Below are 24,488 nucleotides of genomic sequence, written 5' to 3'. Positions count from 1 at the left end.
GATGAAGTCAATCTCATTTTTAGTCATAGTGTCGGGGCTTTGCCACGTCCACTTCCTTTGGGGCTGCTTTTTGAAAAAGGAGTTCATCAAAAACAGCCCCTCGCGTTCGAAGAAGTTGACGAGCATTTGCCCCCTATGATTCCTGCTTCCAAATCCATGGGATCCTACTGCCGATTCGCCGCAAATCTGTACTCCCACTTTAGCGTTAAAGTCCCCCATGACAACGGTGTAATGGGTCTTTGTAGTGAAGTGGAGGGCCCTTGATATATCATCAAACATATCCTCCACTTCATCGTCTGAATGTGTCGAGGTCGGTGCATACACTTGCACTACCTTGAGGCTATACCTGTCGGTGAGCTTTATGATAAGGTACAGGACACACTAGACACCTCCACAACGTTATCAGCTAGGGACTTATTAACCAGAAACCCAACGCCACCTTGGGATTGTTGGTCTCCCTCTCGGAAGTACATTAGGTGACCTGATTCGAGGGTTATGTTGTCCTCCCCCTCTCTTCGAACTTCACGTAACCCTAATATGTGCCACCTAATCTTCCCAAGTTCCACCTCGAGTTGCACCAGATGCGAGTCAAGCCGTAGCGTGCGGCTGTTGTACGTCGCAAGAGTCAGTTGTGTTTGGTGGCCTCCCGTAACCCGGAGATTCTTCGCACCTTCTGTCCCGCCGTAACCCCGGTCGCCACCGTGACCGGGAATAGCGAGACTGCCGGGAACTAGGGGCCGGCTGATTCATGGGTTTCACTTGATGCTCATTTGCGTTGACTGAGCTGCCAGGAGAAATGGCAGTTCTCTTAGATACAGCACGCTTGGGATCCATCACCTCAGAATACGGTATTTGGCCGTAGTTGCCTAGAGGGCTCTCCAATTTAGGCCTGAAATATCCAGGAGACTTTAATTGATTACCTACTAAAGTATGGACTGATCCAAATGAAATCATGCTCCACAGTGCGTTATAAAGTCTGAATTCAAAGACTTTACCTGTGTAGCCTGGCTTTTTTGTGCTGCTCATAGAGGTATTTAGCCTACTGCTATCACGCTGGCCAGACGGGTTGATAGAGGGTTGTTTTTCGAGTTTTCCTTCTCTCGCACTGGTGTTCGGTGCATTTTTGACTCCATTAGTCGACTTCTACGACACCCACTGGAAGAAGGGGTAGCGACATACACGGCACGCGCGCGAGAAAAAGCGTAGTAAATAATAAAAAAACAGTAGTGAAAACTTGTTTTCATTCAATCGAAAAAAACTTCGAATAGGAAAAAAAATAGACATGGGTATCGTAGGCAGTTCTAAAATAACCACATGAATAAGGTCAAGACGTCAGACTTAGTCGAAGTTTTCGTGATTTTGGCCTAATTATTTATTATTATCAGTTTGCGTTTGCTCATGTATGTGGAATTATTTCTATGATCTTGGACCTTTAACGAATATTATATGACAAAATAGTACCATCAATAGAAACCGTATTTTAAATGATATAAAAAATATCGATATTTCATAGAATTTAACATAGAACATCACTATGCAAGTGCATTTGACGTCAAATCTCAAAATATTGCGTCATCTATGGAAGCGTTCACAGTAAAGACAGATCAAAATGCTGCGATCAGAAATAATTAATCTTTAATATTTAAAACTCCACACTCTTTTTTCAAAAAAAAAATATAATTAAGATTTTATAACGTAGGAATAATGGTAAAGGATAGATAGCGATAGCGCATTAATATTTTTTTATTATTTAATCATAGATATAGGATAGGTACCTAAGCTATGTAGAATGTAGAGGAACCCAAGTTCCTAGGACAAATACATACATGATGAAATTACGTATATTTCAAGTCTCTACTACAAAATTATAAATTCAAAATTCATTCTCGTTCTCTTCTCAGAAGATTGATAGGTACGTTTCACTTTGGAAAACGGTAAGCGCATACCTTCAGGTAGCAGACCCAATTCGGACCTGTAATTAATAAAAAGAAAACGTCATTAATAAATCTGCCTATTATTTTCTATGTTGCCTATTAATAAGTACCTTTTCGAATAGTTTTGCCCTTCACTTTGGTCGGCTGATTCATGGGTTTCACTTGATGCTCATTTGCGTTGACTGAGCTGCCAGGAGAAATGGCAGTTCTCTTAGATACAGCACGCTTGGGATCCATCACCTCAGAATACGGTATTTGGCCGTAGTTGCCTAGAGGGCTCTCCAATTTAGGCCTGAAATATCCAGGAGACTTTAATTGATTACCTACTAAAGTATGGACTGATCCAAATGAAATCATGCTCCACAGTGCGTTATAAAGTCTGAATTCAAAGACTTTACCTAAAGCGCAATCGAAGACGGTCATCATCTCCGTTCTGCAGCGAGTTGAAGAGCTGGTACAGCATCAAGCTGTGCGCAGGGTCAGCGCGGAACTCCGGGGGGTATGGCCCGAACTCCTGGTAGTCGTAGTTTTCTTCCTGCTAGGTTTCAAAACAGAAATATACCTATTTTTTTTCGAGTTTGAAGATATATAATATCATTGGTTTGAAGTTAATATTTCTACCATTCAAACACATTCAACTTTTATTTCGGGGTTACTATTTGCTGATCTGTCTATACAGGGTTACTCGTAAGTAAAAAAGTTCTCAAAAATATTACTCTTCATTTTTTTGTGCAGAATACTTAAAAAACATCTACATTTATCTAGCTATCCAAAAGGCACAAAACACACAAATCCACAAAAACGGGACTTTTAACTAATAATAAAAATTTATAGGTACGTGTACCTAGACGACTTGTTAAGAAAAGATCTTGAAATTCGATTATCTTGAAACGGGTTAACTTTTGCCCAGTGTATCCCATGGTCAAATTTGTCCGTATTGACCTATACTATCACCTCATGAAAGGATGCGGTCTACTTACCAGTAACCCTGTATATTAAGTACCTACTTGTGAATGGATGTCTCTAATTAGGTCTTTTAAGGAGTCAGAATCAGAAAACTATAAACTATTGTCCTGATCTATACATATAATAAATCTGTAGAAAAGTAATTTTTGTACATTGAAGAAATTGACAAAAAAAAATAGCCAGCATGTTAAAGGATAACTAACAGAACCCATTTCCATCATCAACAATAAAGTTAATGTGCTACGGTTAAAGCCCGAAGTGTTTTAAGGTATGATGAAACCTACCTACACTAGTTCTAACCGAAGATAAGATATATATCAAATTTTAGCAGTAGGTATATGGCCAGTTACACCTAGCTGTGGCTGGCTAAATCTACGTGTAGCACTTTGGTCTTTTGCAATAATTTCAGCAAATAATTAGAACTTGAAAAGTAATCTTACGTTGTAGAGGACGTCTCCATTCTGACCGATCCTGAAGGGCCGATTCTCGTCATACATGTCGTAGGCCGCACTGCATGCGATCACGATTGACCAGAATGCTATATTCCCGATCATTCTGCTGTTACACAAAGAAAATAATTTATTTACCACGCACACAGTTTTGGTTATGTGGGTTTCGTTGTTATACTATGACATGTGTGCCCTGTGCGAGTTTAGAAACCGACAGAAAGGTTGCTACTTTTACCTAGTTAGAAAAATACCAGGTTGAATTTAAACGATTAACGATAGATAGCAGGTATCTATATACCTATAAGTTTGAACTATGGTACCTACATACCTACCTATTTCGAAAACAGCTGAAGGTAAGTACCTACTAACCTAAATATCTTTATTCCTCTATAAAACAAGTTGGGATATGTTTCTATTAAAAAGCACTTTGTTTAATATCGCTCGTTTCAACAAAAAAGACATCTCAAATAAAAAACATTTCATTTCATTTGAGCGCGCAGTTCCACGTAGGTATTCCTATTCACAACACAAATATTGAAGCCTTGCTGTTAAGGCCCAGTCTATTTGAACTAATATCGTAAACAGAAATGAAACGTTTTATTTCATTCCTACAGCTTCCCTCCGTCCCTGACACCAACCAGCGATAGGTACCTAATTCAGACGAGTATTTTATCAAATAATCTCGCGAGTTCATTCCGCCATGCAATCTAGCCAGATGAAAATGTATTCAATTGGTACTTCTCCACTGGCGCTCAATAAGTAGTTAGATACAGATAAGCAATATAAGTCTAACTCGTCGTTGATCCAGCTTTCTAAGTATTTCTTGAACTCCAATGATGATGGATGTAAAGGTGAAGAAAAATATCTTAAGGAAGCCTGGATACTACAGTCTGAAATCGCCAATCCTCTTTAAGTAAGCTTGGTGATTAATGGATACTAAGCCAAACAAATAACTTATAACTTTGGATCTAAATAACCAAAATAATAGTTACTGTGGGGCTTCAAAATAAAATTAACATCCTCCCCTTAACATTCGGTCACGTGCCGATCTCCCCCTGCATCTGTGCACACACAGCTCCCGTATAAATCTGTGTGTAGTATAATTGTATCTACCTACATGTGTAGTGTTGTACCGACGTTTGTAGTGGAGTACCTACACGTGTTTGTTTGTTAAATGCACTGATATTGATTGTTCAAGGTCATTGCCAAATCGGCGCGTTGAATTTGTGATTTGTGGAGGGAAGTAACTAGGTAAACCCATCTATGTAGGTAGGTATGCTACACATGAAATTATTCTTAGCTACTGCTAGGTACCTACTTCTTGCAAACTTTCAATTAGTTAGAATCAGGAAGTTATTTAAGAGATTACTGAACTTAATTGGAAGCTATTCTAGACCTAAACAATTTTGCGAAATAGAAAAACATTATTTTCTTTTACAAAAAGTCGTAAATTGAATGTAAAATGTTTAATTATATTCTTACCTGCAATTCCCCAGTATGTCGATAGCAAAATATAATGAGGAGTTCACACTACGATGCTTTCCCGACGACTGAAATATCCTCTCGCCCGCCCTAGCTTTATATCAGACCCTATAATAACTACGCTGCTACGAGCTACGAGCTACGCGCTACAGTGCTACGGCGTAGTTGCTTATTGCAAACTTATAGTATAGTGTAGCTTTTTGCAACTTTATTGTATTAAATTGTAAAGCAGGGAGAAATTCTTGTGAAGAGTTCTTTGATATAATTTTATGTTTGCTGGCTTATTGGTTTTCAGTAGATGCTGCTCAAAACTTAATTTAATGAGGAGTAATTTTATCGTTACTAGTATTTAAATAGAGACTGAAAATTAAAGAAGTGAAGGGCGAGCGCTTTGGGGGCTGTCTTTTTGCAAACCTTCGACCTTTTGTCCTTCAAAAACTGCTGATTTTCAGCTTACTTTGAATAAGTAGCTTTATCTTTATCTTTTATCTTCATCTTTAAAAAAAATATTGTTAGATTTTTGCGAATCATACTTCGATAACATAAAGTGGATCAAGTTTTGTAAAGCATTCTTGCTATGTTATGTAGGCACTGAATTTTTTGTTGTGTGTTATGTAAATAAATATCTTTCAGCGCTAAACGGTTTTGATTGTTCAGGTGTATTAAATTGGTAAGAAAAGATATTTCACCTAAAAAAGTACAAACAATAAATAAAACAGGCTCAATAAAGTGTAAAATGATTTAATTCAACACGTTGCGAATCTCATGGCACCACGACAAGGCACGTCCATCACTCGATAACACCTATATACATATAACTAGAAGAACTCGCTGTTAACATTTCAAGGCTTTTTGTTTTTAAAAGTATTAGTGACAGAACTTTAACTAGTATTACGAACCACTCTTGTTTTTTTATTTATTCTATTTCATATAGAATTTCAAAAATGAAATAAATATAATTGTATATTAGCGTGTTTTGTGTCTTAAGTTTTATTTATCGTCCATGTGCGTTGCATGTTACTTAGTATTTGGAATCAAAAGCGCAATGGGTGGGAATCGAACATCTCCACCGCCAAGCCGACACTTTAGCCATTGGGCTATTGTCACTTGATTATCTAGATATGTTTTATTATATTTTACGTTACAAATTGACCGCTAGTCATCAGCTCACCAATACGCATAATATTGTAGGTTCAATTTATGGTTAGGCAAAGTAGCCTTCGTTTTTAAAGTTATCCTTGATAGTTAAAGTTCTGTCCCAAATAATCATAACCTCATAATTTCTATGCTAAACGTAATACTGAACTAAATTAATAAATAAAATACATCACTGTGCGTTATATTTCATCACATTATTGTTTAATCTCACTTTAAATTACTATGACAATAGCCACATATTAAAAATATTATTTTCAGGTATTCATTAATTAGCCAGGCTTGTAAAGACTGCTTTAAATGATTTTGGTAATTTATTTATTTCTAACTTTAATACAATAGTTTGCATTCAGAGCGACAAGGACAGCGAATTTCATTTCATAGAACTATTAAAATATACGAGGTCTCTACTACTTATTTTAAAGTTATATGTAAAATAACTTATGTACAAGACCCTTCTATAATTATGTAGCTATTGCCATAGTTATTTAAAGCAAGATTTAAATAAAAAACAAATGCAAATTCGATCTATTCTGTAAGCTCGCGTTAAACAAACGCGTACTAAGAAAAACATCGACTAGCAATATTTATATTTCTTCGTTATAAAGCGCCACTTATTCCCAAGGTATTTGTTTAATTCTTCAAATACTATTGTTTTGAAGATTTCAATAAGGACTAATTAAAATAGAAAATATTCAGCGCCTTGGTTCAGCTGTCATTGTTACCTTGCTGACAATTCACAGCAGTCAGACATAGATGGAATAAGTACAATAACAAAAGTACTAAATATCTTCTATTTGACTTAGCTTATATTTATTTCTTTGTGCGCTAAGATTCCCATTTAAAACAACATATTATTTCATTGTAGGTACCAGCTATAATTTCAACAAAATAATTTAAATAACCCCCCCTATTTTATTCATTGTAACCAAGCAACTATAAGTAACAATTTACTATATTACCATATTAGCACATTTAATGTTCAACATTATTTACCAACTGTACATTTTTTATTATTTCATAATTATGTAAAAGTGCGCGGTTATTATTATTACTCAAAATCTATTTACAAAATGTGATGTCTTCATATTCTAATAAAAAAATCATCAAAAAATAATAATTAACATAATATTTAAGGCACGTACTATATAATTCATTTGATAATGGCAACATTATAAACCAGATGTTGGATGCAACAAGATTTAATTAGGTGCAACATAATTAAATGTTGCTCAATTTTAATAATAATTTGAAACATATCTATTGAAAATATGAGCTCACGAACAACAATAAAATAATTTATCTATTAACGGCTCACAGTGTTGCCATCATCACACAGAACAAAAAATAACAACTAACCATTCTAATTAAAACTAACGTTAACATTTGTCGAATAAGTTAATAAGGTACATACTTAAACTTACTTCTATATACGTAACTTTAAGGCCGCTAGTTTACTACCAAATGCCAGATATCAGTCATTTAATATTTAATTTTAATGTTCATATTATAAAACCCTTCGAACGAGGCATGCACAGAAATTTAAGTTAGTATATATTTCCCAATAGTTCAACAACAAAAAAACAAAAATTGAAAAAATGCTAAGCATGGTTGCTTTTATATTTCTAAGGCCTCGCAATTAACCATAAAGGTTTTAACTGGCAATACAAAAATCGCGCATCGAATTTGTGTTCTAACAACATTAAAAACTGTATATTTTTTTTGTATAAATAATGTACACGGCAATCCTAAAATTTATACTATTTGACTATTCAATAGAATAACTACAACTATGCCTTCTCACTCTAATAAGTCACTACCGTTGTAACAAAATCGTTGCACACAATATTGTGCAACATGTCACAGGTTATGTTGCGTAACATGGATGTGCAACATCTCATGTTGCTGTAAAAACAAAATTCCACCAGTTTGGTCTCTGGTCAAGTAAAAATGCGTACGAACATTTCTAAAATGTTCTCGAAATTGCAATCTTGGTACGCGGATTTGCACCGGCGTGTTCACATTTTATGTTCGCTAACTATTTTTGTGGAATCTCGCTATAACAGGTACCCCATAAATTTTCAAAGTTTTATTTATGTTTCTTCTCTTTATCAAAATTTGAAATAAGTCATATACAATATTAAAATCAATTACATATTTAAGTTCTCAATTGTATTATGTCAAGTATTATTTGACCGTTCAAGTTTACCTACAATAATTTAACAACTTTTTGAACTCCTTTTTTTCTGACATAGCTCGTTTTACATGATGACCACCCTATACACACCACGAGCACCACAATATAGTTATCGGCACGGATAATGAGCTCTCGGCGGAAGAGTGGGGATCGCTTTGCGCACTGTACACATAAGGCAATAAACCAATAAATCACTTCTGCGCAGGTGAAGGTCAGGGCTCAATATCCTTGCCGATGATTATACCTACCTTCCTCCCCATCCCCCCTACGCTCTAGCGGAGGCGGGATGGTAGGTAATAACGTTGTGTGCATGCGTGAAGGGAGCAGCGGCGGCGGCGGCGGGCGAGGGCGGCGCGGCGGGCAGCTGTAGTGCGCGAGTCTTGCCGCCCAGGATGCAACGCGTCGTGGCTCCAGATTCTACCTCTACTGATAGCTCTTGGCCTGTTAACCTGTGGACCACGTAGTGTTGGTAGAAAGACTTTATATAATGTGCTAGGGTTACGATTGTGATGTTATGAAAGAATATGATAGAACAGCGTTCGATATTTTTCATCCCATTGTATGTTAAGGAATACAAACATCCAAACTGAAAATCAATTAATCAATTCGCATGAGTGAGAAATCCCTTACAAAAGAAAAAGAATCTGCACTTATTCAAATTACGTACGTACGTTCTGTTAATAAAAATTAATTTTGAAAACGGATTTAAACTAAAAAAATCGGGTCCCAATATTTTTATTCCCAGGCAGTACCAACTCTATTTAATTATAGTTTTCTTCCTCCATACTTACATATTAAACCTATTGACGAGTACCCCCAGCAGTTCCCCCACGAGGTCCGCGGTACCCCCCGTCTGGTTGCTGTGGGGGGCCACGAGGCCCACCACGAGGTCGTTCTTAGCGGACGGGATGCTGATCACCACTAGTTGCACGTCTGAACTCATTATGCGAATAGCGCCGACCTAGAGAAAAATAACGACATTGTTATTTATAAAAAACTAACTTTTATCACATTTTACAATGGGATATGACGAAGTTTTTTTGAAAAAATTTGCAGAAATAAAAAGCCACTTTTTTGCCACACAAAAAAACATTATGCACTTTGAACTTCGACAAAAATTACAGGGTATTTTTTTAATTTCATAAAGTCGATATTACACCAGTGTGAAAATGAAATGTTTCTTCTGCTCTAACCAACATTTCAATGTCCGATTAACTACAACTTTTGTGTGCGAGAAATTTCGGAGTTTCGACACAACATAAAGACAGAATCTCATCATATTTAATAAAATCAACCCTTATACATATTTCTATTAACCTGTCCATTCAACATTAAACATACTTTACTTCTGTATATACATCTTATATATTTCAGTCCTCACCTCAGTAATAGCAGTAGGTTTCTTCAGCGGCTTGAAGGTGTTGGCGTCCAGCTTGAAGATAGCCGACTCCGTGATGAGTAGGCATCGTTCAGCCAGCTTGTTGTAGCGGTTGAACTTGTGTACTCGGCACGAGAATAACGCTCGGCCGACTTGCTGGGACTTTTGGAGGGAGGCTAACTGGGATTGGTAGGCCGCTGGAATGAAGGTGCTTAATTAATAAATGTTGAGGAATAATTTAGAAGAATTTATTTACTAGTTATGCATTGCGTGGCAAACCCGGATAAAAAGTAGTATATATTCCCCAATAAATGTATTTGTTTATTTACTAGCTGTGAATTCTTCGGCAAGCCCGGGCAAAAAGAAGTCTACAGACTTCTTTATCGGCCTATTTAGCACTATTGGCTATTTAAGTTGCAAATTATCCCGATAAATAGGCTATCTGACATTGAAAGATTTTCCAGATTGGTAAAATTTTATGAAGAAAGATACTTTTTATCCAGGTGAACGGAATAATTTCGGGAGAAACCGTGGCAAAAATCCTATAAGAAATAAAATAAAAAATATTACGAGGAAAACACTCACAAGCCTTCGAATTATAACTACTATCCGCCAAATAATCGCCGATCCACTGTCGATCCTGTCCCCAATGCGTCCTCCTAGCTCTCAGAGCACTAGCAGCACATATCTTCATCTTGAGCTGTGGCCACTGGGCTCTAGGTATGGGCTGCAGCGTGAGGTAGGCCCGCCAGCGCCGGTGGGCGGCCTGCAGCAGCGCCGCGGGCAGGCGGCGCGGCCCGGGGGGCCACTGACGGATGACGCCGCGGTTGCGTTGCAGTTCGGTTTGTAGTTCCGCGATGTAGCGGCGGACGCGGTAACGTCTGGGGGAAAATCGATTGATTATTATAATCGATGATATGATAATTGTCCTCGAATAAAAATATCTAAAAATGTGAATTGATGGCCTCCTCCTTTCTGAGTCCGATTAAAATTTGTCGTTTTTGGTTTGAAGTTAAAATAATACTTTCTCATAAAATCAAATCACAATGCTAACCGAACAATCGACAACGAATCGGTTCGATATGATGACAATTAAATGAACAAATAAGTAGGTACTTTAGCAAAATTAAATCGATTCATATTATCGATAAAGACACCTATATTTGATACTAATTTGCCATTTTTTTTTAATTTACGCAAAAATATTTTTTTATCTTAAACTGAAATAGTGAAGTCCCCATATCGATAAACCCCAACATCGACAAATATACTAACTTCCAAGCATTATATATAGTGACCGCAGCCTTCATCTTCTTGTACCGCATGCGAGCGAGGGTTCCACGCCATAGTTTCTGCAGCAGGATCACTATAGAAGGTATCAGTTCCGCTCTAGCTGCTTCTAAACCATGGAGGGTTTTTGCACTCCTGGAAATAGGAAAGATGTTTGTAAATGATTATGGGAATAAAAGACAATATTTTAATAAGGGATCTATCAGACAGAGAGCAGTCACGCGTTCAAGCGGTCAGTTCTTCGTTGAAGTTCTACTATTTCTACTTGACCGACGCGGTCAGAATGCTTCCTGAGTGAGCATATCTATGTAACGTTATGTTTCACAAAGAACGCGAATCTGATCGTTTGAACGCTTGACCGCGTGACCGCTCCCTGTCTGATAAATCCCCAACTGTGAAATGATGAAATAATAAAATTCATAGTTTTTCTTTAAGATCTATGAACGCCTGTTTAAACAACGCAGAAATATGTTTTCCAGTGATTATTGTCTTAGTATAGATTCAAAACTAAAATTCTCTAATGAAGAAGGAGAATCTTGGACACCCAAAATTTTCATCAGTACATTTATACGAAACCAATTCGCATTTATTTGGATCGAATTGCGTAATAAAGCTGGGTTTTATAAGTACTGAATTTTAAGGTGTCCGGAGTATCTATAAAATTTTCCATTGAAAAAAATATTCAAACAAAATGAAGATCTACAAACAAAACTCACCTAATAAACAGCTTAGTATGTCCAAACTGGACATCACTGACATGCAAGTCCCTCAGCAACACCATGACGGCATCCTTGTCATTGCTGCCACGGAAGTTGGGCCAGGTGTACTGGGAGAGCATCTTGTAGCGCTTGAGAAACCGGTCGTATCGCTGCCGGGAAGCGAACCCGGCACGACGGACGCGGACGTTCTCGACTAGGCCTAGGTAGGCGACTTGGTGACGGACCTAGGAGAAAGAGGGATAAAGTGTTATTTTGCTGGTTTTGTAAATATGTTAGGGTTGGATTCCAGTGCGGATATAGCTGTGTTTTAAGAGGAACGGGTGTCTATCTGACCTCTAAAATCCAGTTATCCAGGCAACCCGATACGCCTTAGTAAGACTAGTGTTCAGACTTTCTGGCTTTTAACTCTCCGTAAGGACTGTCAAAGTTGTTCACATGACAGGTGAAACCTGTCAATGTAATCTGCTTTTCTAAATTCGGAGGACTTCGTCATGACTTGTAACTTGCTTTTTGACCTTATTGTACTCTTATTGTATTATTAACGCAACCTCCTTTGTAACCGGTCATCATTCATAAATTCATTCTTGTTGGATTATTTTAGTCGATGGTCGGCATCGGTGTCGTGTAGCCCCCGTTTTTTTCTTTTCTCGATTTTTGTCTTTTGTAAAATTGTTATTTGCAGTAGTTAGAGTTAATTCAGGTGAAATTGTTTTAGTTTGTAATTTAATTGTCATTAAATAATTTAAGAAGTACTTAATTGTGCATCACCTTCTTTTAAAAAAAAACTGTCCTCACTTCTGGTTTCTAAGATCAGAAGTGGGATAGACCACGCGCTGTTTCTGTTTAGTGTTTACTATTTGTGCCATCTGCTTTTAACTTGAGGTTGTTTTGGTTTGGATTTGACCTAATTACTGCAAATTGCATTTATCGGTAAGAGTTTTCATTTTATTACTGAGATATGCCGGGGCGTTCAAAACGTGTTAAAAAACTAGACGACGTGCGTCGACCGCGTCGTACGTCGAGATGTAGGTCGCGTCATCACACTCCGCCATCGCGTGGACACCGTGAACGGTCTCATGATCGCTCTTGTACCCCTTCAAGGTATCGTGATGTAGTTAGTAGTCCACGTGATAGTCATAGACGTCGTGATACCTCGTATGGTCGCCGTGACTCTTCACGTGATCAGGCTTTGGATCAAATATTAGCCCGTTTGAATTCAATAGAGAACCGTTTGCCGACCTCGACCACGCGTCGCGCGTCAACGTTTGTTGAGATGCATAGCCCACGCGGGCAGGATACTTCTGTTGGGCAAAACTCGCATACACTCGAAACAAATAGTGACGTTACCAATAAGCTTGTTGGTGCATTATCTTCTTTAGTTCAGACGCGATCACATAATTTTTATATTTCTCCTTTTGACCCTAACCTACATGACTTTGACGTTTGGTGTTCAGAGATAGACCATGCTCGTGATTTGAATAAATGGGATGATCGAGAATGTCTGGGACGCATAGGAAGTTCTTTGCGCGGTGACGCGAAATCGTGGCTTAACGAGTGGATAACGAACGACCGCTCGTGGACCAATTTTAAATTGGACTTTCGTTCGCTATGTCCACGTAACTTAGATGTAGCTACAATTTTATTTGAGGTGATGTGCACCAACTCAAGCAAGTTCCCCACATATGCCGAATATGCTCGCAAGTCTCTTTTCCGTCTCAATATTGTAAAAGGTTTGTCTGACGAGTTAAAGGTTGCAATAATTGCGCGAGGTATCGCTGATCCTCAAATAAAAGCCGCTGTAACCAACGCGAAACTTCAGGTAAAAGATTTGGTTGAATTTTTGTCCGTATATATCAAGCCAAAAACCGATACACGTGTTGTTCATAATCCGGTTCGCTCAAACAATGCAGGACCGACATCATCGCGTAAACGCGAAGCAAACAAATCCGAAGATGGTAAAATAGTGTGCCGTTATTGTCATAAAGTCGGTCATACAAAATATGACTGTAGGAAAAGACCTAGAGTTAGTACTAACGTGCCTTTGGCAGCGGATACAGAATCGTCAATTCCTTCAACATCAGGTGATAAAGACGTGAAGTTTTGCACTTATTGTAAGCGTAGCGGTCATGTGATTGAGGCATGCTTTTCGAAACAAAAGTTCGAGACTGAACGTAATCAGAAAAAGTCAGCTAGGATAAATTTTTGCTCAAGTCGCGATCGAAACGTGACAACATAATGTCTGCTGTTATTCAAAAGGTGCCTGTCGATATTTTGATTGACAGTGGGTCTGACGTTTCGTTAATTTCAGAGTCGGTTCTCAAATATTTTAATTTCAATCGAATACCAACGTATCGTTCAATGAGGGGTATAGGCAGCCAGGAGATTGAATCAACGTTTTACGTAACGACCTTGATTGAATTTCCTGAAGTGTCATTGGAGGTTGATTTGTATGTGGTACCAGTCGGATGCATTACGGCACCTATTTTGATTGGCACGGACGTATTAGATAGAAAGGGAATCTAGACACACGGCAGTGTGTCCGCCAAGTTCGAGCAAAAAAGCGACACACCGGCCGTGGGTTATATTACACGAACCATTTCGGGCCAAATTCGACCCCCCTGTAACTCAAAATCTATTTTATTTACGCATATCAAATTTCTAGTATCTGTTGAGACCCCCTCACTTACCTAAAATACAAAATTTCATGAATATACCTATTGTAGGTCTTGAGATATTCACGTCAGAAAATCGCTATTTTTACTATACACTCACTGACTGACTGACTCACTCATCAAAAACCTAGACCACTTCCAATGGTCGTATTGACTTGAAATTTGGCATAGAGGTAGGTCTTTATGTCAAGGTAAAGGGAAAAATCTGAAAATGGCCAAGTGTGAGTCGGTTTCAAAATAATGAAGGTGTTTTATACCCGGTGTAAATTTATACCCCTAAGGAACTAAAACGAACTAAATTTATCTATATTTATATAATATATCTTCGAATGGTCGTACCGATCTGAAATTCGTTACAAAGGTTTGTATTTAGTCAAAGTAAAGTAAAAATCTGAAAACGGCCAAGTGTGAATCACTTTCGAAAATAACGAATGTGTAACTTTGATCCACGAACATAATATATGATAACATGTCATGTCAGTCAGTTAGTAAATCTAGTCCATTTAGTTAATCTAGTTCATTTCTTTGTAAGAAACATAGTGCATATTAAAAAATCTGAAAGATAGTATAAATGAGACATTTCTTTAACTAACTTCATCATAAGAAAAAAATAAAATAAACAACCTTACAAAAATAAATGAAATCCCACCCAAAACAAAAATGTGAAACACTGCCAAGTTCGATAATATGGGAATGCTTCGCCTATAAAAGAAGTGAGATCTGAATAAGCACCAAGTTCCATACACATACCTCAGTTAAAAATAGTTACTTTTTAATGATGTTACTTGGCAAGTTTTAATAGAAAATTAAATACTTGATTCATTGCGTTTAGTAGGTTTATAACAAGGTGTATGAAAACTTGCCAAGTAACATCATTAAAAAGTTACTATTTTTAACTGAGGTATGTGTATGGAACTTGGTGCTTATTCAGACTAGATTTCCTCAACTGGATTTCATCAGGTGCCATTAAAAGACGACGATTCCATTGCCAAAACTGCTTTTGTAACGCCTGAAGGGCATTTTGAATACCTAAAAATGCCTTACGGTTTAACTATAGTTCGGCCATTCAGAGAATGCGTTCCTGACACGTCGCGATTGAACTGACGACGTAACTTTGCAATGGCGTTGCAGTTACGATAAAAATATTTTTGCTGGTTGTTTACCGTTTTAACAATTGAGGAGCATTAAAACAACATTATTATATCAATAATCAATGAATGTAGTTACGTCGTCAGTTCAATCGCGACGTGTCAGGAACGCATTCTCTGAATGGCCGAACTATAATGCCCCTATTGTGTATCAAAGAATAATGTCGAAAACCTTAAAACACTACATTGAGAGTGGTAAAGTACTGACTTATATCGACGATGTTCTCCTTATGTCTAACGGAATTTCTGAGGGTCTAGATTTGCTGCGCCACGTTTTAGGCACTCTTACGAATGCTGGCTTTTCTATTAATCTAAAAAAATGTACGTTCCTAGATACTGAAGTTGAGTATTTAGGACGGGTAATTGGTAATGGTCAGGTACGGCCGAGCCCAAGAAAAATAGAAGCCCTAGTAAATTCACCAAAACCTAACAATGTTAAGGGGGTTCGCCAATTTTTGGGTTTGGCGGGGTATTTTAGGCGCTACGTCGCGGGTTACGCTACTAAGACTGCCTGCATTGCTAGGCTATTAAGAAAGGGAGAACCTTTCCAATGGGGTTCAGAACAAGAAGCGGCTCGTGATTATATCATTCATTGCTTAACTCATGAACCGGTTTTAGCGATTTTTGCTCCAGCCAGCTCAATTGGTGTCGGTGCTGTGCTGTTGCAGGAGCATGCCGGTAAGAGAATGAGAGTAGTCAGTTACTATAGTAGGTCCACACAAGGCGCCGAGTCTCGCTACCACAGTTACGAGCTGGAAACCTTAGCCATTGTACGTGCTCTTCAGAACTACCGTCATTATTTAATTGGCATTGACTTTAAAATAGTGACGGATTGTAACTCACTAAAGTTAACTAAAACAAAAAAAGACTTGCTGCCTCGTGTTGCGCGTTGGTGGGTCTATTTACAAGACTTCACTTTTACTTTAGAATATAGAAAAGGTTCTATGATGCAGCACGCAGATTTTCTAAGCCGACATCCTCCTGAAACAGTAAATGTATCACACATCCGCAATCCAAATAATTGGGCGAAAATCGCTCAGACTGCTGATGAAGAAACCCAGAACTTAATTGTTAAGTTAAGAGAGGGTCAATTAGACTCAACAAGGTATTCAATTAAAAACGAACTTTTGTATTATAATTATACCCCAACAGGCGAAGAGCCACGCTTGTTGTGTTATATTCCAAAAGGGTACCGGCTAAGTCTCTTAAGAGTTTTTCATGATGATCACGATCATATTGGAGCTGACAAGACGGTAGACCTTATATTACGCCATTTTTGGTTTCCGAGCCTTAGGCAATTTGTTAGAAAATACGTTGGGCATTGTCTGGTATGTTTATCTCATAAGAAAGTACCTAAAGCTTCCCCTCAACCTATTGAGTCTTGGTCGAAGCCGGATGACCCATTCTGTGTTATTCATGCTGATGTGTTGGGCGTGCTTCCAGAATCTAATGGCTTTAAGTACGTTCTTATAGTAGTTGACAGCTTTTCAAAATTTTGTTTGCTTTACCCTATGTACCGGCAAGATTCAGATGAGTTAAAACGGGTGTTCACTAATGTGATATCTTTGTTCGGGTCACCAAGTACCATTATATGTGACCGGGGGAGAATGTTTGAAAGCGTAGCTTTTCGAGACTGGGTAAGCAGCTTGGGTTGCACTATCCATTACATCACGCCTGGAATGCATCGAGAGAACGGACAAGTAGAGAGGTACTGCAGAACTGTTCTAAATATGCTGCGGGTTGAGGTGGGCCACAAAGGTTCACAGTGGGCTGACGCCTTATGGAAGGTGCAGCTCAACTTAAATGTCACCAAACAGGCTACTACTCGGGCCTCGCCATTGCAACTCCTTGTTGGAATTGATGCTGCCACCCCTGTAATAAGATCTTTAGTGCGTGACGTTGCGCTAGAGAACCATAACCCTAATCGTGAGGCACTCATGACCCTTAGGAGACAGCGTGCCTCAGGCTTACTCTCAGCTAACCAGCGACGTCAAGACGAATCCACCAACCAGAACCGGCAACAACCACAAACCTACGCTGTTGGGGACTATGTCTTTGTCAACAAGGCATCACAAAGCGTCGGAAAACTCGACTCTGGCATGCGAGGGCCCTATAGGGTCCTGCGTGTACTTCCACATCATCGCTATGAACTGGAACTACTGGCTGGTTCATATGGCAAGAAAACCCAGGCAGCTGCCGAGCATATGGTCCTGTGGCGTGGTGAATGGACGCCTGATACGTGTTCTGTTTTCTTCGAGACTGGTAAGTGACCAGCATGTTTCTATTTGGCTTGAGCCTCTGGCTTATGGCTTCCGCATAGTCTGAGCCCCAAGCTTATGGCTTCCGTATAGTCTGAGCCCCTGGCTTATGACTTCCGTATAGTCTGAGCCCCTGGCTTATGACTTCCGTATAGTCTGAGCCCCTGGCTTATGACTTCCGTATAGTCTGAGCCCCTGGCTTATGACTTCCGTATAGTCTGAGCCCCTGGCTTATGACTTCCGTATAGTCTGAGCCCCTGGCTTATGACTTCCGTATAGTCTGAGCCCCTGGCTTATGGCTTCTGTATAGCCTGAGCCCCTGGCTTATGGCTTCCGTATGGTCTGAGCCCCTAGCTTACGACTTTTGTATGGCCTGAGCCCCTGGCTTACGGCTTCTGGACCTATAGTCTGAGCCACTGGCTTATGGCTTCTGTTTCGGCCTGAACTCTTGGTTTGTGGTTTCTGTACACAGTAAGTAATCGAGCCACACACAGCCAACCAGGCAATGTTTCTGTGTGTTGATTAGGTACTGCGTGTTTACCCTGAATGGTATTCTCACCAATGGAATTCCGGACTTCCATTGCTTGGAATGCTATCAAGTTCTGTTTATATTTTCATGCTTAAAATCTCAATTTTTGCCTTTGATATAACTTTGTCTAGTCTGAAGCATATGAATTATTTTTCAATTACTTAGGACCCTCTTGTTTTGTTGGGTGCTGATAGTGGGAGTGCACGCTTACTATCACGTACTTAACAACATAAGTTCAAGTGTTTACCTAGTACATCTTGGCTTCAGACACGGAGTGAACGTAAGAATACAAATGTACGATCTGTATTACGTTTCAGATGATCATCACCAGGCTGATGTTGGTGATGGTGGATCCAGTGCTCGTTCCAGGCAAGATGCGGTCGAGGACGCCACGCTGTCAGGAACGGCCGTATTAACGCAACCTCCTTTGTAACCGGTCATCATTCATAAATTCATTCTTGTTGGATTATTTTAGTCGATGGTCGGCATCGGTGTCGTGTAGCCCCCGTTTTTTTCTTTTCTCGATTTTTGTCTTTTGTAAAATTGTTATTTGCAGTAGTTAGAGTTAATTCAGGTGAAATTGTTTTAGTTTGTAATTTAATTGTCATTAAATAATTTAAGAAGTACTTAATTGTGCATCACCTTCTTTTAAAAAAAAACTGTCCTCACTTCTGGTTTCTAAGAGTATCTATATTTGTTCTTCTTTCTTCTTCCTGGCTAAGTTACTTTTGAGATGTATTTTTGCTTCCATTTATCTCTCTATCCACTCCCTGTTTATTCATTCTACCTCTGCCTACATACTTATAGTTATCGGCACGAATCTTGAGCTCTGACCTACATCTGTGCAGAAGTGATTTATTAGCAAAGAACCAATCCCACAAAAGGGACCCAATAAATTACTTCTGCGCAGGTGAAGGTCAGAGCTCAAGATTCGTGCCGATAACTATAACACACGCAATCCATATTCGTTTGTGTTTTCCTATATTGTTCTGTCCTAAATGTGTAAAGAACATTATCTTCTGCTTACCAGCTGTTCGTCCCACGTGTTAGGCGCCTGGTGCGGGTTGGGCTTGACGCAGCGCACGTAGAAGGGCTCCTTGCTCTGCAGCCCCGTCACCAGCGCAGCCATCGAGTTGCGGAACAGCGTTGCTGCTGATGGTGGACGCTTCGATGTCTAGGGGGGGAGAGGAATAATAATATTACTATTTAGAATGTATGATTATTTCGTCACTTTGAAGTTAGCTCAAATAACTCCTCTAGGTCCAAATAATTGCCTATAGAACAGCGCTATGTGAGGCGGGTCAGGAGTTGCGCGTCGCGAGGGACGTTGTTTGTACAAAAGTGACTGAGCGTCACTGTGATATGTTATCCTTGTCGCATATGCAAATGGTTTTTATGAAACTTTACAGTCCTGAGCTTATAATATAATATATTATATCAGAACAAAATATAGGCTATCATTTATCTGGGTGGGTACAGCAGTCGGCAGCAGCTCGAGGTCCTGCCACAGCGAGTCCTTGTTCTTGTCCATGAGCTGGGGAATATGAACCCTACCTTCTGTATATTAGTCCCCCCCTCGGGCCACATGTCTGCGAGGGAGCGGTTGGCGGAGGAGTGCAGCAGACGCTTGAGGTCCTGCCACAGCGAGTCCTTGTTCTTGTCCATGAGCTGGGGAATATGAACCCTACCTTCTGTATATTAGTCCCCCCTCGGGCCACATGTCTGCGAGGGAGCGGTTGGCGGAGGAGTGCAGCAGACGCTTGAGGTCCTGCCACAGCGAGTCCTTGTTCTTGTCCATGAGCTGGGGAATATGAACCCTACCTTCTGTATATTAGTCCCCCCCTCGGGCCACATGTCTGCGAGGGAGCGGTTGGCGGAGGAGTGCAGCAGACGCTTGAGGTCCTGCCACAGCGAGTCCTTGTTCTTGTCCATGAGCTGGGGAATATGAACCCTACCTTCTGTATATTAGTCCCCCCCTCGGGCCACATGTCTGCGAGGGAGCGGTTGGCGGAGGAGTGCAGCAGACGCTTGAGGTCCTGCCACAGCGAGTCCTTGTTCTTGTCCATGAGCTGGGGAATATGAACCCTACCTTCTGTATATTAGTCCCCCCCTCGGGCCACATGTCTGCGAGGGAGCGGTTGGCGGAGGAGTGCAGCAGACGCTTGAGGTCCTGCCACAGCGAGTCCTTGTTCTTGTCCATGAAGCCCGTGATCGCGTACGTCACCTCGCCCGCGTAGTGACTGCGGAATAACAGTTTTATTTGTATTGCGATAGGGTCGAAAGTTCTTTGATAGACAATTGCCCGATGCAGTTTAGGCCGGCAATACACGGACCACTTGAAGCAGTCAGGGACGACAGCTTCAAGCTATCGACTGCAGAGTACTATGGACGCAGATGCATAAACCGCTCGAGCAGTTGCAACTGATTCGGGCGGGCGACAGCTTCGTCGCCCCTGATTGCTTCAAGCGGTCCGTGTGTTGCCGGCCTAAGACTTATTTAAGGCAACCAAATAACAGTCCAACAATATAGTTTTCAACATACCTCCAATAAAGGTTATTATTGATCCAAATAAATAATAAATTATATATTTAACAAAAAATCCGTCAGCTAACAAGAAGTTAACCTCTGTAAGGAATAAGAAAATTTTATATGTGCTTCTAAATATTTATTTTTAGTATAAAGGGAAGTGCAAGATTCCTATTTTTACTATCAACAAGTTTAAATTTTACATCAAAACATGACGGCCTATAGACGAGTAATTACTCACGTAATTCTGAAATCGACGCCATGTTTGAGCTTCTTGTCGGTGGGCGCGAGTTGTCGCGACGTGTAGTGTTTGTGTCCGTTCAGCCGTCTGTCCATCGCCTCTAGCAGTTGCGTGTCTGATATCTGGCAAAATAGAAAATATATAAGACATTGTATATACATAATATTTTTAATTACACTGAACGCTCCAGCAAAATGACGATACAAAAGTCGGAGATATTATGCGCGAACCAACATAAAAAATACAAAACTCCGAATTGAGAACCTCCTCTTTTTTGGGAAGCCAGTTATACATTATTATTATAGAAATATTCTTTAGACTTTGGTTTCAAAAACTCCTCAAATAGCGTAATTTTTTATGCGATACTTTTTTGAAGTTTAAGTTGCATCTGAGGGCACGGCAGTGCCCCAGCCAAGACTCGAGCAAAGCGGGCACGGCCGTACCATCTTTTCTCGGAGCGTTTCGCGGCTATTTCAGCCCCCTGTATCTTCCATGTGAACAAAGCTAGGAGTTTAGGTTTTCGATGACCAAGAGTAAGTATTAGAACAAGCTCAGTCTCAAAATTACAAGACATTTGAATAAATAGTTTACGAGTTATGAGCGATCAAAGTTACACCATTTTGTCACTGACTCACTCACTGACCGATCATCAAAAGTCTAAGGTACTTCTAGCAAACTTAGAACCTTCAAATTTGGCACCAAGATAGGTTATTAGCTACATATAAAGGGAAAATTATAAAAACCTTAAAACTTAATAAAAAAATAGGAAACAAATTTATATTTGCGGTTTTTCAAGAACATTGTGTATGAATTTTGACTGCATTGATAACTTTGTTATTTATTTATGTACAAAATGTTACTATTTGTTTTATTGTTACGTAGTGGTATATTGTTATTATGTATTAAATATACAACATATGAATAAAAAAGCTAGGTTTAAATGAAATGAATAATGATAAAATCTTTCATATTAATGCAGTGCGATAAACACTGCATGCTCGCTCGATAGATGGCGTTGTCCTGGTCTAAATCGCGCTATGGTTTCGTTACATAGCTTAGTATAAGTAGTACTTAAAAAAAAAATCAAATAATTTCATGTGATAGCGTCATCTACCTCTGAAATAAATCTCTTTTATTCTAAAAGATATTCGATTAAAAAATTCGACAATTTCGAAATTTTTTAGGTTAAAAAAAAATATTGTTTACGTGCTACTTTAGGTGTACATATTTAGTTTGTTATATATTTAGTTAGTTGCATGAAAGTTAATTTAATTTGTTATACCTATACTTAGAGAAGAAAGAGACCTACAAAAAATAAATTAGATCCCACCAAAAACATTAAATGTAAAAAAAAAGCCAATCCTCTACGCAATTCGTCCACCGTAAAAAGTTTTGAGATCGCATAGAAGCCAAGTCCTGTTCTACTTTATTTGTAATAATAAATCAATATTTTGTGACTATATCAATAGTTTTGTTCACATTACAATAATACTGTCTTGGCCATGAGCACAAGTTAAAAGTCGCTCCTTGTAATAATGTGTAAATACCATTGTATTGATAAATATTGATTTTACTATTGGACTGATTATGGACTGATTGGAATTTGAGATCACCAAGGACTAAACATGCACCAAGGACTATACATGTGCAGTTCATTGATGTTGGATGATACCGACTGTCGGTGATTTAGGAACAATTGAATAAACTAAAAGCATTTAATTCTGTGATATTAAACTTCATGTTTGACTTTCACCTCTCCAAGATATGCTGTATTATATTTGTAGTTTATTGTGCTCATGGCCAAGTCAATATTATTATAAAGTGAACGAAACTATTGATATAGTCACAAAATATTGATTTATTATTACAAATAAAGTAGAACAGGACTTGGCTTCTATGCGATCTCAAAACTTTTTACGGTGGACGAATTGCGTAGAGGATTGGCTTTTTTTTTACATTTAATGTTTTTGGTGGGATCGTACTTACATCATCTCATTTCCCGAGTCTTTTCCCATGTTAGAAGTCGGTTTCCAGCCTAACCGGATGCAGCTAAGTACCAGTGTTTTACAAGGAGCGACTGCCTATCTGACCTCCTCGACCCAGTTACCCGGGCAACCCAATACCTCTTTGATAGGCTGGTGTCATACTTACTGGCTTCTGACTACCCGTAACGAGCCATGGATGTTCAATGACGGCCAATACAGTTTAACGTGCCCTCCGAAACACAGTCATTGGTATCTAAGATATACTTAGAAAGTACATATAAACAAATATCTCTTATTAATTTCAATATTTTAAAGGTTCAAAAATTGACTTCTAACAGATATTCCCCTGATACTACATACCTTAGTAGGATTGAGACAGGCCTCGTCCATGATGGCGATGAGTCCCTGATGCGGCGCGTCCACCAGCTCGCAGATGACGCGGTTGTTGAAGTACTTGATGGGCGTCCACTGGATACCCTCGCGGGCGTATTCTTCTTGCTCCTGCTTTAGTACCAGCTCTGGAATATACGGGTTATGATAGAAGACAAGTATTTGTTGGTTCTAGGGGTAAAGCCATATGGGCTGAGGGCAACTGAGGGTTGACTATTCATTCAACAATCACTATTCATCAATGTCACCTTTACAGCCTATGTGTGCGGGGTGGCTTTTAACTTTTTTTTTTTGTAAGTATGTGTATTTATATGTTTGTTTTATATCTAATGGGAGTCTTGTGACTGTTTATTTTTAATCTTAAAACTATGAATATAAAAATAAGATCAATAGACCAGCTTTTACGATAAACCTAAACTTGGTGTCCTTTAGGATAAAGTTTTACAATTAACAATTCATCATCCTCTGAGAATTTTTCCCAACTATGTTGGGGTTGGCTTCCAGTCTAACCGGATGTACCTGGGTACCAGTGCTTTACAAGGAGCGACTGCCCCGTCTGTTAATTACTATTAACAATTAAATATTAAAAAGTCGGTTATTGATTCGAATGAAACACTGGTGAAACATGCGCCTACACACACAAAACTCACCAATAAACAGCTGCTGCAGTTTCTCATTGCAGTAGTTGATGCAGAACTGCTCGAAGCTGTTGGTCTCGAAGATCTCGAAGCCGTAGATGTCCAGCACTCCTATGAGCGTGCTCTTGTACGTGCCCGAGGGGACGTCGATCGCTTTGTTTATCTGGTAACGGAAAATGGAGTTTAATGCTTAGAGTATAAGGTTGAGATTAAAGGAATAATATTTTTTAATGAAACACTATGTAAAATATTTTTGTATTATAGGTGATAGGGAAGCTTTGCAGCAATGAAACAGTTCACTAAAAATCTTGCAAGACTGGTATAATAGTTCATTCATTTCCTGAACCAAACAGAACTGTCTTTACCTATCCAGAAAATATTTGAAAACTTTTATATTTTAGTTTTTTTACTAATTATTCAGAAAAATAAAATCATATGCAATATTTTACAATTAACACCTAAGCATTGTATAGACTAGACCTGGTGGCTCCCGACTCCTGCAGCCTTAAAACTCTGTACAAACGCTCTAGC

General features: G+C 39.1%; 2 protein-coding genes across 3 annotated transcripts in view; both read right to left on the bottom strand.

Moving 5' to 3' along the window:
* Window positions 1-1,827: 1,827 nt before the first annotated feature.
* On the bottom strand, window positions 1,828-4,940 carry LOC124637624. Of its 2 annotated transcripts, none has more exons than XM_047174223.1 (5): window positions 4,832-4,940; window positions 3,341-3,458; window positions 2,333-2,472; window positions 2,045-2,226; window positions 1,828-1,972 (listed from the first exon to the last, which is right to left on the bottom strand). In XM_047174223.1, the coding sequence occupies exons 2-5, from the start codon at window positions 3,452-3,454 to the stop codon at window positions 1,920-1,922; spliced, it is 489 nt and encodes a 162-aa protein (XP_047030179.1). In that variant the 5' UTR covers window positions 3,455-3,458; window positions 4,832-4,940; the 3' UTR covers window positions 1,828-1,919. The 2 variants fall into 2 exon arrangements, with proteins under 2 accessions (XP_047030179.1, XP_047030180.1); XM_047174224.1 differs by having other exon boundaries at window positions 2,333-2,469.
* Window positions 4,941-5,556: 616 nt separating this feature from the next.
* The window catches only part of LOC124637884 (unconventional myosin ID), a 53,721-nt gene continuing 34,789 nt past the window's right edge, over window positions 5,557-24,488 (bottom strand). Inside the window, exons 7-17 of the mRNA XM_047174627.1 lie at window positions 23,970-24,120; window positions 23,290-23,447; window positions 20,945-21,066; window positions 20,267-20,417; window positions 19,205-19,351; window positions 11,568-11,794; window positions 10,837-10,986; window positions 10,147-10,442; window positions 9,565-9,758; window positions 8,975-9,144; window positions 5,557-8,632 (exon numbers count right to left, since the gene is read on the bottom strand). Coding sequence (XP_047030583.1) covers window positions 8,449-8,632; window positions 8,975-9,144; window positions 9,565-9,758; window positions 10,147-10,442; window positions 10,837-10,986; window positions 11,568-11,794; window positions 19,205-19,351; window positions 20,267-20,417; window positions 20,945-21,066; window positions 23,290-23,447; window positions 23,970-24,120 — 1,950 coding nt within the window. The 3' untranslated portion in view covers window positions 5,557-8,448. The remainder of the gene's footprint in view (window positions 8,633-8,974; window positions 9,145-9,564; window positions 9,759-10,146; window positions 10,443-10,836; window positions 10,987-11,567; window positions 11,795-19,204; window positions 19,352-20,266; window positions 20,418-20,944; window positions 21,067-23,289; window positions 23,448-23,969; window positions 24,121-24,488) is intronic.

The sequence above is a fragment of the Helicoverpa zea genome, chromosome 16, assembly GCF_022581195.2.
Source record: "Helicoverpa zea isolate HzStark_Cry1AcR chromosome 16, ilHelZeax1.1, whole genome shotgun sequence".
In the NCBI taxonomy this organism is placed as follows: domain Eukaryota; kingdom Metazoa; phylum Arthropoda; class Insecta; order Lepidoptera; family Noctuidae; genus Helicoverpa; species Helicoverpa zea.
This window is presented reverse-complemented; position numbering and strand designations above follow the sequence as displayed.

Excerpts from the sequence above, each read along its gene's own strand:
- LOC124637624 (XM_047174223.1), bottom strand. The coding sequence starts at position 3,454 with ATGATCGGGAATATAGCATTCTGGTCAATCGTGATCGCATGCAGTGCG. Across the intron at positions 2,473-3,340 it reads ATGGAGACGTCCTCTACAAC|CAGGAAGAAAACTACGACTA; the intron begins GTAAGATTACTT and ends TTTGAAACCTAG. Across the intron at positions 1,973-2,044 it reads GGGCAAAACTATTCGAAAAG|GTCCGAATTGGGTCTGCTAC; the intron begins GTACTTATTAAT and ends TATTAATTACAG.